The 17,431-nt window shown below is 43.9% G+C and overlaps 1 protein-coding gene across 7 annotated transcripts in view; it reads left to right on the plus strand.

Annotated features, from left to right (window-relative positions):
* The window catches only part of NBEA (neurobeachin), an 831,523-nt gene that overhangs the window by 194,818 nt on the left and 619,274 nt on the right, over positions 1 to 17,431 (plus strand). For all 7 annotated transcript variants that reach the window (XM_039530859.1, XM_039530876.1, XM_039530902.1 and 4 more), the window contains exon 8: positions 11,921 to 12,067. In XM_039530859.1, coding sequence (XP_039386793.1) covers positions 11,921 to 12,067 — 147 coding nt within the window. The remainder of the gene's footprint in view (positions 1 to 11,920; positions 12,068 to 17,431) is intronic.

Here is a 17,431-nt window from a genome sequence, read left to right on the forward strand (position 1 = left end):
CTATCTACTGTTATGTTGGCAAGTGGTCTCAAAAAGAACAAGGAAATTAAACTCAGGATGTATTTCCTGAACAGATCCATGAGACCTGAATCAGATCCTGCTCAGTCAGATCAGTCTGTCTCCAGTGTTCCCTCTACAAATAATGCTCCGGCAGCAGTTAAAAGATCTATGGCTGAGAAGGGACACATTTCAATCTCCTGGTCCTTCAAAAAAAAAAAAAAAAAAAAAGACAAGATTACCTCAAACTGCTGCTTTGGAAGGGACTTTATGGCATAGAAAAGTGCCCACAAAAGCCCTGAAGGATATCTGAGAGATTGTACCATTAAAGAGAGAGTTGTCTGAACACTGAGGCTTCGTTATGGCCTCTGAAGGTTACTGTACCTTCTACTAAAGGCATACCATCAATATGCAAGGATTCAGTACTGAGTTACTCCTGGGGGAATTCTGCGCCACTGCACAATGCAGAATTTTGCAGAAATTAATGTGCGTGCATAATTTCCTTTCCCCTGCAGAAATGGGCTGCAGTGCTGCTAGCGTTACTAGGGACTTCTGGCCCCACCAGAGCCCAGCTCACACATAGAAGACACTGCTGGGGGAAGAGAGAGGGAGCTAGAGGGTTCCTGGCAGCTGCAGTTCCCAGCATGCCCTGAGGGAAGGAAAGTGCGGTGTACAGGAAACTATGTGCAAGCCTGGGACCAAGCATCAGGCTGTTTCTCCCTCTGGATCCCTGGGCTCTAGGTGGGGAGGGGGCAGGTATCAGGGCAAGGGGGCCCCACAGCTGGGCTCTAGTGGGGAGGGGGTTTGGGGCCCCTGCAGCTAGACTCTGAGGGGGGAGAGCTCCCTGGCAAAGCTAGGCTCGGGGGTGGGGGGAAAGGTGGCAGAGAAACAGGAACTAGGTTGTCATAGGGATTTCTTTAACTCTCTACTCCTGGGGAAAATGTTGTATGTCTGTATTGGTACAAACATACTTGCTGTCAAGTATTTTGAAATAAATTATCAAAATAATTGAAACTGGCATGATTATGTAGTGTTATTTTGACAAATGAAATTTGCAGAATTTTAAAATATTGTGTGCAGAATTTTTTTAAAATTTTTTGGCGCAGAATGCCCTCAAGAGTGTACTGAGTGCACAGGCAGCATCTAAGGTCAAAGATTCTGCCTCTGTGATGCCTTTCTCATCAGTATTGCATACACTGTTACTAATTTGGTTATACATCTCCAGCACTGGTACCAATTTCTTCATCACCTTCATCGATGGTACCATCAGATTTAGTGGTATCTGATCATCCAGAATCTTCTCTATCAGCTCATGCTGCCATCCCATTATCAGTACTGTGTAGCAGTGACTCATCAGTGTAGTCTGTTATACATGTGACTGCAGGATCTGGTATTCACTTAATGAAGACTCCTCAAAGATTTGCTCCTTATTCAGAAGAATGTGCATTATCAGTTTCTGATGCAAATTTGGAGCAATCTCCTCCTTACTCACTTGCTTATCTTTCATCAGAGGTTCATCCTAAAACCATACCTCAGAAGTCTTCTCTCAAGGATTATGAACGTTCTCATGCTTCACCCTTATGTGCAACCTCCTGATCTGAAGGGTTAACAGCAACTTCTTCCTTATCACTGGTTGATTATATACATTTTCAAGAGGATTGCAGCAGCTCTGGAAATACCAATTGAGGTGGTTTCTGACAAATATCATAAGCTTTTAGATATTTTATATTCTTTTGCTCATGACCGAGTAGCCATGCCCTAAATGACTAGTTAATAGAACCAGTGCAAACTTTATGGCCAACCTCACCAGTTATTGCAGCTACATCAAAGAAAGCTGATCGGACATATCAAGTTCCGAGGGAAAACTTAGAAACATTTTATACCAATCCATTGCCCAAGTCTTTGGTGGTCATTGCTGCTCCAGAGCACACAAAGCAGCTCCTTATAAAATGACACCCAAGAACAAGGAGCCTGTGGGTATGTCTCTACTGCAATTTAAAAATCTATGGCTGGCCCATGCCAGCTGACTTGGGCTTGTGGGATCTGTACTTTTGGGCTAGAGCTTGAGCTCTGGGACCCACCCCCTTTACAGAATGCCAGAGCCTGGTCTCCAGCTCAAGCCTGAACATCTTAATCTTTTGGGTAGAAAGAGGTATTCCTTGGCTATACTCCAAACAAGCATTTGTTACTATCATGCTCTTCTATCTAGATATAATTGTCTGTTGGCAAAAACTGTTAGCATTTTTGGATAAAGTACCTCAGGAATCTCAACAAGAAATGCGGACTGTTGTTAATGAAGGACTTTTAGTCTTCAGAATTGCTTTACAAACAGCTACAGATGCAGCTGACCTGTTCAGTTTCATTGGTGATAGTCATGACAAGAGCTTCATGGCTTCAGTCCACTGTCTTTCCACTTGATGTTCAGAATACAGTGGAAGAATTACCTTTTGAAGGAACAAATTTATACAGTCCCAAGACTAATGATTGATTGCATACTGTGAAGGTTTCAAGAGCTGCCTAAAAGATCCTTGGAATTTATAATTCACAAATCAGAAAGAGACAGTACAGACAGTCTAATTACAGGCGACTATGATGCTTCACAGAGGTACTCAAGATTATGAGGAACCTCACTATCACCCACCTTTAGCATCAGGAAGCCTTGTTTGTGCCTGCTGTGGGTCAGCTCCTCGACTTATAGACTTTACGGTCAGAAGGGACCATTATGATCATCTAGTCTGACCTCCTGCACAAGGCAGGCCACAGAATCTCACTGACCCACTCCTGTAACAAACCCCTAACCTATGTCTGAGTTATTGAAGTCCTCAAATCGTGGTTTAAAGACCTCAAGATGCAGAGAATCCTCCAGCAAGTGACCCGTGCCCCATGTTGCAGAGGAAGGCGAAAAACCTCAAGGGCCTCTGCCAATCTGCCCTGGAGGAAAATTCCTTCCCGACCCCAAATATGGCGATCAATTAAACCCTGAGCATGTGGGCAAGACTCACCGGCCAGCACCCAGGAAAGAATTCTCTTTAGTAACTCAAATCCCACCCCATCTAATATCTCATCACAGACCATTGGGCATATTTACCTGCTAATAATCAAAGATCAATTAATTGCCAAAATTAGGCTATCCCATCATACCATCCCCTCCATAAACTTATCAAGCTTAATCTTGAAGCCAGATATGTCTTTTTTCCCCCACTACTCCCCTTGGAAGGCTGTTCTAGAAGTTCACTCCTCTAATGGTTAGAAACCTTCATCTAATTTGAAGTCTAAACTTCCTAGTATCCAGTTTACATCCATTTGTTCTTGTGTCCACATTGCTACTAAGCTTAAATAATTCCTCTCCCTCTCTGATATTTATCCCTCTGATATATTTATAAAAAGCAATCATATCTCCCCTCAGCGTTCTTTTGGTTAGGCTAAACAAGCCAAGCTCTTTGAGTCTCCTTTCATAAGACAGGCTAAGGACCACACAAGCACTCCCCTCAAGGCCTAAAAGGCCACTGCCTCTCTACAGGTTAACAATTGGCACACTCCAACCCTCTGAGCTCTCCGTGGGGTATCCAGGCACTGGTCTACTGGCCAATCACAATATTCACAGATTTTCAGCTTCTAAAGAAACAGTACACTCCAATTTACCAGTTCCAGCTCAGATCATTGCTTAATACGCAGCAATTATACTAGATTTCATTGTAAACGTGTCTAAGTTTATTTAACAAAGTATAGATATTCAACTAGTAGCAACTAGAAGTACTGGAAACAAATGGTTACATATATAGTAAAATCATAACATGCATTCTAGAGTATTCCTCACCTAAAATCCATGCAGGGCTTTTGAGCCATCCTGGGTGTGATCCAACTTTCATGAGCCAACATGCTGTCAGTTTGCCTTCTACATGAAGAATTGTGTCTCTCTCATTGCACCCCAAGTCAAACCACATCAATCCTTTGTCTTTATTCATAATCAGGACACCCCAACTATTGGTTTCTTCCTGTAGATTTCCTCCCTTGTAGATTTCACAATCTCTTAAATTGCATCTGACTCAGTACGGAAATTAGATCTAGCTTGTAAGGCATACAGTACGCAAATGGCCGAACAGGGAGATATGAATCAGTTACCTCCTCATGACCTGCCTTAACTCCAAGACCTTAAGAATATATTTTTCAGTATGGATACATAACTCCTTAAATATTATCTGTACATATGTTTTGCAATAATTATGACAACCAGTGAGCTACTGGTTCTCAGTAGAGATCTCACATGCAACCCTTTGGTGACCTATTATGCAGATATCTGATGGGGGGTTTCCTGTAAAACCCTATGCACCCCTGGTGCTCTCTGCCAGTTGGCACAAAGGGGTCCCTGGGTCACATCAACCCTTTCAACCACTGCAGTCTTCTTTCTTTGAGAGACAATCTGATATATCCAACATGATTAAGCATTATGGTCTTAAGCATTATGGTCTCGGAGGCTTTTCTACATATAAATATGTTGGAACTTGGAGCAATTCACATGGCCTATATATTCTTTCTTTATCTAATCCAGGGCAAAGTTATTCAAGTCATGACAGACACTTCCTCTGCCATGTTTTACATTTAAAAAAACAAGGAGAGGCAAGATTAACACCCTTATGTCAAAAAGTGCAAATTCTTTGAAAGTGGTGTATTAGAACATAAAGTGTACCTGAAAGCAGCTCATCTGCTAGTTTCTTCTGAATAGTCGTACAGACCTAAGCTAAGCAGTTAGTTTCCATCAGATCATGAATAGACTTTTAAGAGAACTGTGGCTTGTGTAATATTCCAGAAATGGAAATGATCTCATGTTCATTGCTTTGCCACAAACATCAACAAAAAGTGTCAGCGGTATTGTTCAAAGGCAGGGATCAGTCCAGGCTCTATAGCTGATGCATTCACAGTCCCTAGGCTTTCATCAGGCTTACCTCCAATACAGTTGATTCCAAGAACTTCTGCAGTGAAACTCAGTCAAGACTCAACTTCCATAAATCTCATTGCACCAGCATGGCCCAGGCTATATTGGTTTCCAGACCTGATCAGGTTGTTGATACTTTCACTGATCACCCTTCCTCTGATTGCTGACTTCATATCACAGAACAAAGGGACAAATCTTCCTCTTGGCATCCCTACATCTGACAGCTGCTTGAATAAGACTAAAAACCTTTTCTTAAGCAGTTTTAATAGATAACAATAAAAAAAAAACTTTCCACCGGAGCTACTTATAGATCTAAATGGAAAAGATTAGATGATTGGTCCTGGGACCATAGTATTTCCCCTTTTCATACTGATGTTACTTTCATTTTAGATTACCTTCTATCCTTAAAATTCTCTAGATTGTCAATGATTTCAATTAAAGTGCATCTAGCATAACATCCTAAGATTATGGTTATAATATATTTTCTCATCCTATTACTGAAAGATTTCTTAAGCATCTGGCTAATGTATTTCCACCTATAAAGGATCCACATGCTCCATGGGATCTGAATGTTGTATTGGCTAGGTTAATGAAAACCTCATTTGGGCTTTTAACTACCTGTCTGTTAAGTCTTCAGTCTGTGAAAACAGTATTTTTAGTAGTGATTACTTCTGTATGTAGAGTGGGTAAATTTAATACTTTGATGTCAGGTCCTCCCTATATAATTTTTCATACGGATAAGGTTTCATTAAGGCCTTATCTGAGTCTCCTACCTAAGACCAGTGTAATGTTAACTAGTCAATTAACTTAACAATATTTTGTCCAAAACCTCATGCCAGTAGAATGAAAAGTACTCTGCATTCTTTAGATATATCTAGAGTTTTAGCCTTTTATCTAAATTGAACTAAATCTTTTAGGCATTCTTCCAAATGTATTGTGTCATATGCCAGGAGAGTTAAAGGTAAACAGATTTATTCTCAGAAGCTTTCAAATTGAATTTCAAGACATTAAATTGTGCTACATGCTTGCAGGTCAGGATCCCCCATTATTCATTAGGACCCATTGTACAAGAGCCCAAGATGCTTCTGTAACTTCCTTTAATAATGCCTCCATTTTAGAAATTTGTAAGGCAGCCACATGAGCTTCTGTTCATACTTTCAGAAAACAGTATGTAATTGGACAGGCAACTTGAAAAGATAAAGCCTTTGGTAAAGTAGTACTTCGATCTGTCTTTATGTAAGACTTCAATACCTACCTCCATCTGTAAACTGCTTTTCAGTCTCTGAGAGTGGAAGTTATAGATAATCACTCAATGAAGAAAAAGAGTGATAGTAACTGATGTTCTTTGAGATGTGTTGCCTGTGGGTTTCTCTTAGGGTGACCAGATGTCTTAATTTTATAGGGACAGTCCTGATTTTTGGGTCTTCTTCTTATATAGGTTCCTATTACTCCCCACCCCCGTCCTGATTTTTCACACATGATGTCTAGTCACCCTAGTTTTTCTACACCAACTTTAGTTCACGGCAAGCTGGGGTGTGAATCTGTGCAGCAGTAGTCTGCTGAGGACTTAAGTCTGGTCTACATTACAGAGTTAGGTGGACATAAAGCAGCTTACATTGACCTAACTCTGTAAGCATCTACACTAAAATATCCCTCCCACTGATGTAAGTCGCCCACTATTCTGACATCATAACTCCAGCTCCATGAGAAGTGTAGTGCTTAAGCTGAGGTAATTAGGTCGATGCATTGTCTGAGTAGACACTGCATTGCTTACATTGCCTGTTGCTGCATGGGTCTGAGGGCTGTCGGTGCAAGCGCTCCTGGTGAGGACACGTATCACCAACCGAGCACAGTGTGGGCTACAGTGGTTGTAGTTGACCTGACGTAAGGGGAGGTCCTGGAATACTGGAGAAGGGCTAACATAGTGCTCATTTTAAAAGGGGGAAAAGGAGGAGCCAGGGCAGTTTAGACCTGAGAGCCTGACTTCGATACCTGTGAAGTTACTAGAGCAATGTATAAAACATTTATTTTGCAAATACCTGGAGAATGAAGGACAATCTCTAGCAGCCAGCATGGATTTACCATGAACAAATTGTGCCAAACCAGCTTGATTTCCTTCTTTGACAGGATAACTGGTTTGGTGGATAGGGGGAATGCAGTGGACATAATATACTGGACTTCAGCAAGGCTTTTGACACAGCCTCTCATGACATTCTAATAATTAAGCTGGAGAAATGCAGGTTTGGCAAACTACCATTAAATGGATACATAATTGGCTAAACAACCATAAACAGAGTAACTGTTAATGGAAGGAGGCCTCAAGTGGGGGTCCATTCTGGATCCGGTGTTGTTTAACATCTTTATTAATGACCTAGATGTTTGAATAGAGAGCATACTGTTTAAATTTGCAAATGACACAAAGCTGCAGGGGAGGGTTGCCAACACTTTGGAGGATGGAGCTAAAATTCAGAAGAATTCTGATAAATTGGAGAACTATAGCCACAAAATGAAATTCAACAAAGACAAATGTAAGGTGCTACATTTAGAGAAGAAAAAACAAATGCACAAATATAGAGTGGCGTATAACTGGTTTGGCAACTATACTGCTGAGGAGGATCTGGGAGTTGTGGCGGATCACAACTTCAACATGAGTCAGCAATGTGATGCTGTTGCAAAAAAAAAAAGCAAAGGCAATTTTAGGTCGCATTAATGAGAGGCATAGCATGCAAGTCACGGGAGGTGATAGTACCACTGTACTTGGCACTAGTTAGGCCTCCGCCAGAGGCCAGAGTACTGTGTCCAATTTTGGTCACCAATGTATAGAAAGAATGTGAAGAAACTGGAAACAATCCAGAGGCGAGCAATAAAGATGATCAAAGGGATGGAATGCAAGCTATACGAGTAAAGGCTGAAGGAACTGGGTATGTTTAGTTTGGAAAAGAGGAGATTGAGGGGGCATAACAGCAGCTTTCAAATACTTGAAAGGCTGTCATAAAAAAGAGAAAAGTTGTCCTCTCTTGTCGCAGAGGACAGGGCAAGAAGCAATGGGTTTAAACTACAGCATAGCAGTTTTAGATTAAATCTCAGGAAAAACTTCCTAACTGTAAGAACAGTAAGACAATGGAACACACTGCCTTGAGAGGTTGTGGAAACTCCTTCGCTGGAGGCTTTCAAAAGGAGACAGTTGTGGATAGTTTAGACATGACAAATCCTGTGTCTTGGCAGGGCTTAGACTAGATGACCCTTGTGGTCTCTTCTAATCTATAGAATATATAGCAAGTTTATACCTTGACATATGTTATCATATTTTATATTGAATTTTAAACAGGTTTATTTTTTTAAAAATAAACTTATTTGATTTAAATAAAAATGTTAAATCATTTTAAATTTAAAAAACAATTATCCACTGCTATTAAATGATACTGTTAATATTGTTGTATCACCTAAAGGGTTCAGTCAGGTTGTGGCTCCATCATCTTAGATGCTGTACAATATATACAGGGCTTCTGCTTTTTTATTTTAATCAGTTAACTCTGATAAAACACTAGTGATTTTTTAAGAAGAAATTGGTGTTCATGCAGTAAACACCAGAAAAAACACTGGAAATGGTTACCCTGTTATAGTCCTGGGCTTCACAACATCCTATGGCAAGGAGTTCCACAGGTTGACTGTGCATTCTGTGAAGAAATGCCTTCTGTCTTTTAATGCCTTCTTTTCTTTCTTTTAAATCTGTTACCTATTCATTTCATTTGGTGACCCCTAGGTCTTGTGTAAGGCTGCAAGTTTGTCACGGATTCCGTGACTTTCTTGGACCTCCGTGACTTCTGCAGCGGCCAGTATGGCTGGCCCGGGGGCCACCTGAGCAGCTCGGGCAGGCTCTGGGTTGGCTGAACCAGCTGCTGCTGGAGCAATCTCAGGCCGCTGCACCCCTTTCCCCCAGTAGCAGGAGGAGTTTGGATGTGGGAGGGGGCTCGCGGCTGGGGATTGGGGCGCGGGAGGAGGTGAGGGCTCTGGGCGGTGCTTGCCTTGGAAGGCTCTCTAGAAGCATCAATGTTTCCCTCCCTCAGCTCCTTGCTCCATGTGCTGCCTCTGCCTGCAGATACCACCCCGCAGCTCCCATTGGCCGCGGGGCGGAGGCAGTGTGCAGAGCTGTCTGGCCGTGCCACCGCCTAGGAGCTGAGAGAGGGGGGTGTTGCCGCTTCCGGGGAGGTGCGGAGCCAGGTAGAGAGCCTGCCAGCCCCCCCCAGCACCAGTGGGGGTTCTAGGCTGCCCCCTCCAGTGCACCTGGACCACCCACCCGGCACCCTCTGCACCCCCAGGCCACCCCCATGACACCCTTGGGTTACCCCCCACCCCCATGATTTAGTCAGGGGTATATAGTACAAATCATGGACAGGTCACGTGCCATGAATTATTGTTTGCTGCCCATGACATTAACTAAAAATACCCATGACTAAAATGTAGCCTTAGTTATGAGGAGGAGTAAATAACACTTCCTTATTTACTTTCTCCACACCAGTCATGGTTTTATAAACCTCTATCATATCCCCCCTTAGTCATCTCTTTTCCAAGCTGAGAAGTCAAAATCTTCTTAATCTCTCCTCATACCCCAATCATTTTTTGCCCTTTTCTGAAGCTTTTTCAATTCCAATATATCTTTTTTGAGATGGGGTGACCACATCTGCATGCAGTATTCAAAGTGTGGGCATACCATGGATTTATATATAGCCAATATGATATTTTCTGTCTTATCTATCACTTTTTTAATGATTCCCAACATTCTGTTCACCTTTTTGACTGCCGTTGCACATTGAGTGGATGTTTTCAGAGAACTATCCACAATGACTCCAAGATCGCTTTCTTGAGTGGTAACAGCTGATTGAGACCCCATCGCTTGATATGTATAGTTGGGATGATGTTTTCCAATATGCATTACTTTGCATTTATCAGCATTGCATTTCATCTTCCATTTTGTTGCCCAGTCCCTCAGATTTGTGAGATCCTTTTGTAGCTCTTCGCAGTCTGCCTGGGACTTAACTATCTTGAGTAGTTTTGTATCATCTGCAAATTTTGCTGCCGCACTGTTTATGCCTTTTTCCAGATCTTTTATGAATATTTTGCATAGTACTGGTCCCTGTTCAAACCGCTGGGAAACACTATTTACCTCTCTCCATTCTGAGAACTGACCATTTATTTACCCTTTCTTTCCTATCTTTTAACCAGTTACTGATCCATGAGGGGACCTTCCCTCTTAACCCATGACAGCTTACTTTGCTGAAGAGCCTTTGCTGAGGGACCTTGTCAAAGGCTTTCTGAAAATCAAAGTACCGTATGTCCGCTAGATCACCCTTGTCCACATGCTTGTTGTCATTCTCAGAGAATGCTAGTAAATTGGTGATGCATGATTTCCCTTTATAAAAAACATGTTGACTCTTCCTCAACAAATCATGTTCATCTATGTGTCAGACAATTCTGTTCTTTACTATAGTTTCAACCAGTTTGCCTGGTACTGAAGTTAGGCTTACTGGCGTGTAATTGCCAGGATCACCTCTGGAGCCTTTTTAAAATGTTGGTGTCACGTTAGCTATTTTACAATCATCTGGTACAGAAGCTGATTTAAATGACAGGTCACATGCCACAGTTAGCAGTTGTACAAGTTTCCATTCAGTATGATAAACACTTAATTATTTTCCTTGTTAACTCAGAAAGAATATGCAAGGAAGAAGGTGTTTAATTCATTGAACACCAGTGTGTAGTTATGACTGATTACCTATTTGCAATTCTAGAATAAGAGGAGACAAATTTGAATATTGCATGTGTTCTGGGTCCAAATGTAGGAGACTGCTTGATACTTGCTGAATTGGCTATTTGTCTTTACTCCTGGAAGAAGAATGTGAATGAAAACCAACCATGGCAAACAGTCATAAAATAAATATGCTTGTAATAACTAAAGTAATTCCAGCCCTGAGGCGTGTCTTAAGCCTTCTTCTTGCTGCTTGGAGTGATTTCTCCCTTCTCACTTTAGGAGTCTGGGTCCTGAGTTCTCTATCTTGGAACCTGTTGCCTCCAGCCAAAGTGCTGCTTATGTGCCTGGAACACAAGCAGGCTTTCCCTTGGGAAAATGTTTACTAACAAATAATATACTAGGATTGTATTCCAATATGCAAAATACAAAATAATTATCACTATTCCCAAAGTAACAGTACAACAGCAGAGAGAACTTTATTAGGTACAGGGGACAAAGGATAAGGGATAAGGAAAGAGAAGTAACTAGAATAATAACAATATCTTACACCCTTCTCCTCCCAGCATTTACAATGGGCCCAAACCTCCATGCACCCTCCCAAAGCCCACCTGGGCAGATAGTGAATTGAGAATCAGTTCTTAACTGGGTGATGCAGCACTGTAATTATTGGCTGGCTTAAAACGCACAAATAAAATAAATAGACATAGGATTCCTTATGAGGTCTTCGCCCTAAAAGGGTAGCTTTTTTCTGAGGCTCACTGGTCTGGAGTCCAATAGAAAATTAGGTTGGCTCTTGGTAGCCTGACCTCCTCAGCCTCCTGCGTAGTTGGTCTCATGGGCTGACATCCTTTAACAATGAGGTAACCACGAACAGTGTTCAAAGTTTCTGGTCCACCCAACAATAGCCAAAACCGAAAGTAAAACAAAACCTTTGTCTCAGAGTTCTGGTTTATGAATGGTTTTTGTAGTAGCTTTCAACTTGTTCAATCTTCACCCTGAACTCTAGGCAATCTTGGAAATTTAGTCCTCAGCTTCTGTAGCCATTGCTCTTGAGGCTTAGAGTAATATGACAGGAACAACTAGCTCCAGAGTGGGTTACACTAGTTAAAGTTATTTTTTTCTTTTCTTTATATTACTTTATTCAATAATCTAGTTTGTTTTGTTGGTAAAAATAAACAAAGACTGTTTCTTTGAATATCCACTGTGTATTTTAAATTCATTAAAATTTTTTCTTTTTTATACAGAGCTATGATAAATGTTTTCTTGGCTCTTCAGAGACAGCTGATGCAAATAGAGTGTTTTGTGGTCAACTTGGAGCAGTATATGTGTTCACTGAAGCACTCAATCCGGCACAGATATTTGCAATACATCAGTTAGGACCTGGATATAAGGTAATAACTTAATTTATTTCACAAATATAAAAATAATTTTCCAATTAAAAACACAATGAGGTATTTTTATTTTTTTAGCCAACGATTTTGTTTGAATTCATCTCTTTTGGGACTGCTTGAGTAGAGGTTTGTAAAATGTTCTCAATGAAATATAAACCACACCTGTGTTTTCCACAACTGTGTCTTTACCAATCAGAAATTCAACCAGCTTTTTAAAAGAATCACTAAATTTTCTTTTCCTTTGAAGCATACTTGAGTGTACAATGTGTGTTTGGGTCACAAAGAAACCATGTGAAATTGCAATTATATTCTATTCCAAACAAGGGAAATCAAGCCTTTTTATTGTTTTGTACCGCAAACTTAGAGAGAGATAACAGACCAAGACTGATCAAAATGTAATCGTCTACTCTTATAAAGTGCAAATTCAGAATTTAAAATGTTCTGCAGTTGAAATATCAGTGGTCCTTTGGTTTTCATGGTTCTTCTTCGAGTGCTGTCCCTGTGGGTGCTCCACTCTAGGTGACGGTGCGTCCCGGCGCTGTCGATCGGAGATTTTCGGTAGCAGTGCCTGGTTGGGGCGCACGCACCCAGATGGTATCTCCCGTGCAGTTGGAATCTTCCAGGGTGCGTGCACCCCACACCCTCCTCAGTTCCTTCTCAACCATCCTCGGCTGAAGACGGGACTCGGAGCAGTGCTGCCTTCTCTTCCCTGGTATCTATAGGAAACAGTAACAAAGAACATAGAAATAATTATTAATTACTTCCCAGTTGTTTCCCTTCCTTTAGTGTAGTTACATAGTTACTTAGTTTAAAAAAAAAAGTCACTTCAGACTTGTCTCTCACTGAGACACTCTCCCCTGCCATTTCTAATTTACGATGCCAGGGGCTTCAGGTTTCAAGAAGTGTGTTTTCTGTCAGGACTCCATACCAAGGTTGGATGGGCACTCACATTGTGTGAAGTGCCTCGCGGAAGCCTACATCCCCGCAAAGTGCCTCCACTGTATGAGCCTCGAGTCAAGGGCTCCGCACGACAGGGACCTGTGGCTTAAAATGCTTTTCATGGAAAAATCCCCGCAGCCGCTTTCAGAGATGGGGAAAGTTAAACCCACTCCCACATCCTCCCCAGCCAGATCTGAACTGGTGGGGAGCGTTGCTTCACCCTCCCTGGAGCGGAGGCAAGAAGCAGAGCAGTCTCATAGGAGAGACTTTAACAAGGGTAAGGGGTCTCCTGCAGATCCCTATCCTCTGTGCTGACAGCGCCAAAGGTAGGCGCCTCAGCCCTGCATCACGCCTCAGCAACGGTTCCCACAGACCGTAGAGGCGGAGATTCAACCTCCCGGACACAGAAGGATTCCGCGGCATCGAAGCCGACTGTGCTCTGCCCCGGTGCCAACAAGGATGTCGCCACAGCAAGCCACAGGGCTAAAAACAGCCGCTGAAGCCAGGTGCGAGCTCTGCCCCGGTGCCTACACAGACGTGGGCACCGCAAGCCTCAGCACTAAAAACAGCCCCGAAGCCGGCTGCGCGCTCTGCCCCGGTGCCGGCACCGCAAGCCTCAGGGCTAAAAACAGAGGCAAACCCGGCTGCGCTCTTTGCCCTGGTGCCGACAAGGACGTCGGCACCACAAGCCTAAGCGCTAAAAATAGCCGCGAACCCGGCTGCACGCTCTGCCCAGGTGCCGAGAAAGCCGTGGGCACCACAAGCCTCAGGACGGAAGGGGGAAAAAAAAAGCCACGGTGCCCACCGCGCGCTCTGCCCTGGTGCCGGGATGAACGTCGGCACCGAGCCTGCCTTCCGCCCCCACACCAGCAGCAGACCCCCTGCAGAGTACCTCCAACGACCCACTGCACCGCTCACACTTTCACTTTCGCTTCTTAACATGACACAGCACAGTCCCACCACCTGAACTGGCTACCTTCACTGAGAGTGAACCTGATCTACAAGGGCAAGCAGAATTCTCCGCACCTCCCTCTCCTCCCCCCCTGGAGCCTTTTCCACCTCAGGCTAAGGTCCGCAGCCACCAGCCTCAGTTTCCCTACTTCGCTCCCTATAAATGAGGCACTCTTGGAACCAGCTGACACTCTCTGGTAAACTCCAGCTTCTTTATTACCAACCTGCAGAAAAGCTGAACGTAGATACTATGTTCCTGCTAAGAACGCTGACTTCCTATTTTTCTCACAACTCAACTCTTCCATTATCGATGCAGTCGCACAAAGAACGAAACAGCCACAATATCGGTCCACCCCACAAGACAAGGACCTTAAACGCCTTGACGTCTTGTGTCGCAAGGTTTACACATCCTCCACTCTACAATTCTGGATTGCAAACTACCTTGCATTCCTTGCCAGGCATGACTTTGATAACTACAATAAACTTTTGAATTCGCCTCTTACATTCCAGAGGACAGGAGAGCGGACTTTGACTCAATTCTGAGCGAGTGCCAATTGATTTCCAGAACAGCCCTACAAGCCTCTTTAGACACGGCAGACACAGCAGCCCATACAACTGTACCGGCTGTGGTTATGCGCAGATCTTCATGGCTTTCTGCATCTGGCATCCCTAAAGACCTGCAGAACAAAGTGGAGGACCTCCCCTTTGATAAATATAAACTGTTTTCTTTAAAAAAAAAAAAACCCACAAAAACCTGATGAACTACTTCATACAATGAAAGATTCGAGAGCGACACTGCGCACCCTGGGCATTCACCCATCTCTTACCAGGAGTCAACGATACCAACCCTACCAAAGACCAAGGTTGGTCCAGGGTCTGTGCGACCACTCCTTGATTCCACAGCGTAATTGCCCATTTTGCCACCGCCTCCAGAGTTTCCAACATGACTGTCAGCAAATTACACAGGACCACTGAGTCCTCGAGATAGTTCAGTCCGGTTACTCTAGCCCATTCATATCCTATCCTCCTCCCCTTCCCCGTCCCTCTTGAGGGACCCCTCTCATGAGCACCTGCTTCATGCAGAAGTGGCTCACCTTCTACAGCTAGGCGCAGTGGAGCCTGTGCCAATGCAACATCCAGGGAAAGATTTCTACTCCCATTACTTAGTGACCCAGAAAAAGACTGGGGGCTGGAGGCCTATACTAGACTTAGCCCAACTGAACAAATTCGCGAGGATACAAAAATTCAAAATGGTCACACTGGGCACATTAATTCCTGCACTGGATCAAGGGGACTGGTTTACAGCCCTCGACCTACAGTACGTCTATTTTCATACATCAATTCATCCAGCTCACAGACGCTTTCTACGCTTCACAATTGGTCACAACCATTTCCAATACAGAATTCTTCCTTTCGGCCTCTCCACAGCGCCGAGAGTCTTTTCCAAAACTCTAGCTGTGGTCGTGGCTCACCTCCACAAACACGGGGTCACGCTGTTCCGCTACCTGGACGATTGCCTCATCAAGGGCAACTCCTATGGCGAGACACTCCAAGCTACTCTTTCACTATTGCCCTCTTTCACAGCCTAGGCCTCCAAATAAACACCCCAAATCCACCGACACCTACGCAACAGATTGAGTTCATCGGAGCTCATCTCAACTCAATCCAGAGCAGAGCCTTGCTCCCATATCATAGATTCCTCGCTATCACGCAGCTCAAATGCACGCTCTCTATTCATCCAAGGACACAGGCAAGACTCTGCCTACAGCTCCTTGGTCATATGGCAGCCACCACCTTCATAGTCCAGTACCCCAGGCTGCACATGAGATGTCTTCAGGGCTGGCTCAATTCCAATTTCAAACCCAACAGACACACCTTAGGGATGCTGTTAACTCCTCCTCCCAATGTTCTAGCTTCCCTACAGTGGTGGACAAGACCAGAGAACCTCTGCACTAAGGTTTCCTTCCAGAAAGGATCCCCATCACTCATGCTCACCATGGACACTTCCCTTATCAGTTGCGGAGTGCATTTAGGGGGACACAGGGCACAAGGCCAGTGGTCTGCATCAGAGACGCACCTACACATAAATCTCTTATTGCTCAGAGCTGTGAGATGAGCGTGCCTTCATTTTCTTCCCCTCATAAAGAACAATACCTGCGAGTCTTAACAGACAACATAGCATGTATTTACTACATCAACAGACAAGGGGGAACACACTCAATTCCCTTTGCATGGAAGCCATCCGACTAAGGAATTGGTGTATATAACATCAAATACAGATCACTGCTTCCTACCTACCAGACTGCCACAACACTACTGCCGACGCACTCGGCAGGCACTTCTCGACAGAACACGAATGGGAACTGCACCCCACAGTACTTCAACAGCTCTTCTCCCTCTGGGGCATCCCGTCAGTAGACCTCTTTGCCACAACCCAGAACCAAAAATGTCCCCAGTTTTGCTCCAGAGTGGGACTCAGAACTGCATCCCCAGGAGACGCATTCCTTATCCTGTGGAACAACTCTCTCCTGTACGCCTTCCACCAATCCCTCTGCTACACAGGGTTCTTCGAAAGATTGTGGACCACAAGGACCACGTCATACTTATTGCCCCGGCTTGCCTGAGACAGACGTGGTATCCCTACCTACTCTGCATGTCCTCCCGTCACCCACGGGCTCTCCCCAAGAGGCCAGATCTCCTTTTCCAGAACAACGGACTGGCTCTTCACCCTGAGCTCCACCTCACAGCATGGTTCCTTCATGGCTCCAAATCCATGAACTAGCCTGTTCTGAGCAAGTCCGACATGTCTGCCTGCACAGTAGGAAAGACTCCACTCATAAAACCTACCTGCAGAAGTGGAAGCGTTTCACCCTCTGGTGCTCATGTAATCACTTAGCGCCCAATACAGTGACCCTCCCTATCATTCTAGACTACCTCTTGGAACTAAAACAAGACGGACATTCGCTCAGCTCCATCAAAGTGCACCTGGTGGCACTTACCACCTTCCATGACCTCTTAGCAGGTTATTCACTCTTTACCCACCCAACCATAAAACAATTTCTCACAGGCCTGCAAAACCTCTACCCTGAAATTCACCCAATGGCTGCTTCATGGAATCTTAACCTTGTTCTACACACTCTCATGAAACCTCCATTCGAGCCCTTGGCTACCTCCTCTCATCTCCATATGTCCAGGAAGGTGCTTCTTAGTTGCCATAACATCGGCAAGGAGAGTAGGTGAAATGAGTGCCCTGATGGCCCACTCTCCCTACACAATCTTCTCCAAAGACAAAGTCACTTTGGGACCACATCCTAAATTTCTTTCTAAAGTGGTATCTACCTTCCACCTCAGCCAACCTATATATTTACCTGCTTTCTATCCCGAACCTCACAAGACTCCACAAGAGGCAACCCTGCATACTCTCGATGTCAGGCGAGCAATTGCCTTTTATTTAGACAGGACTAAATCATTTCA

Source organism: Mauremys reevesii, linkage group 1, assembly GCF_016161935.1.
Source record: "Mauremys reevesii isolate NIE-2019 linkage group 1, ASM1616193v1, whole genome shotgun sequence".
In the NCBI taxonomy this organism is placed as follows: Eukaryota; Metazoa; Chordata; order Testudines; family Geoemydidae; genus Mauremys; species Mauremys reevesii.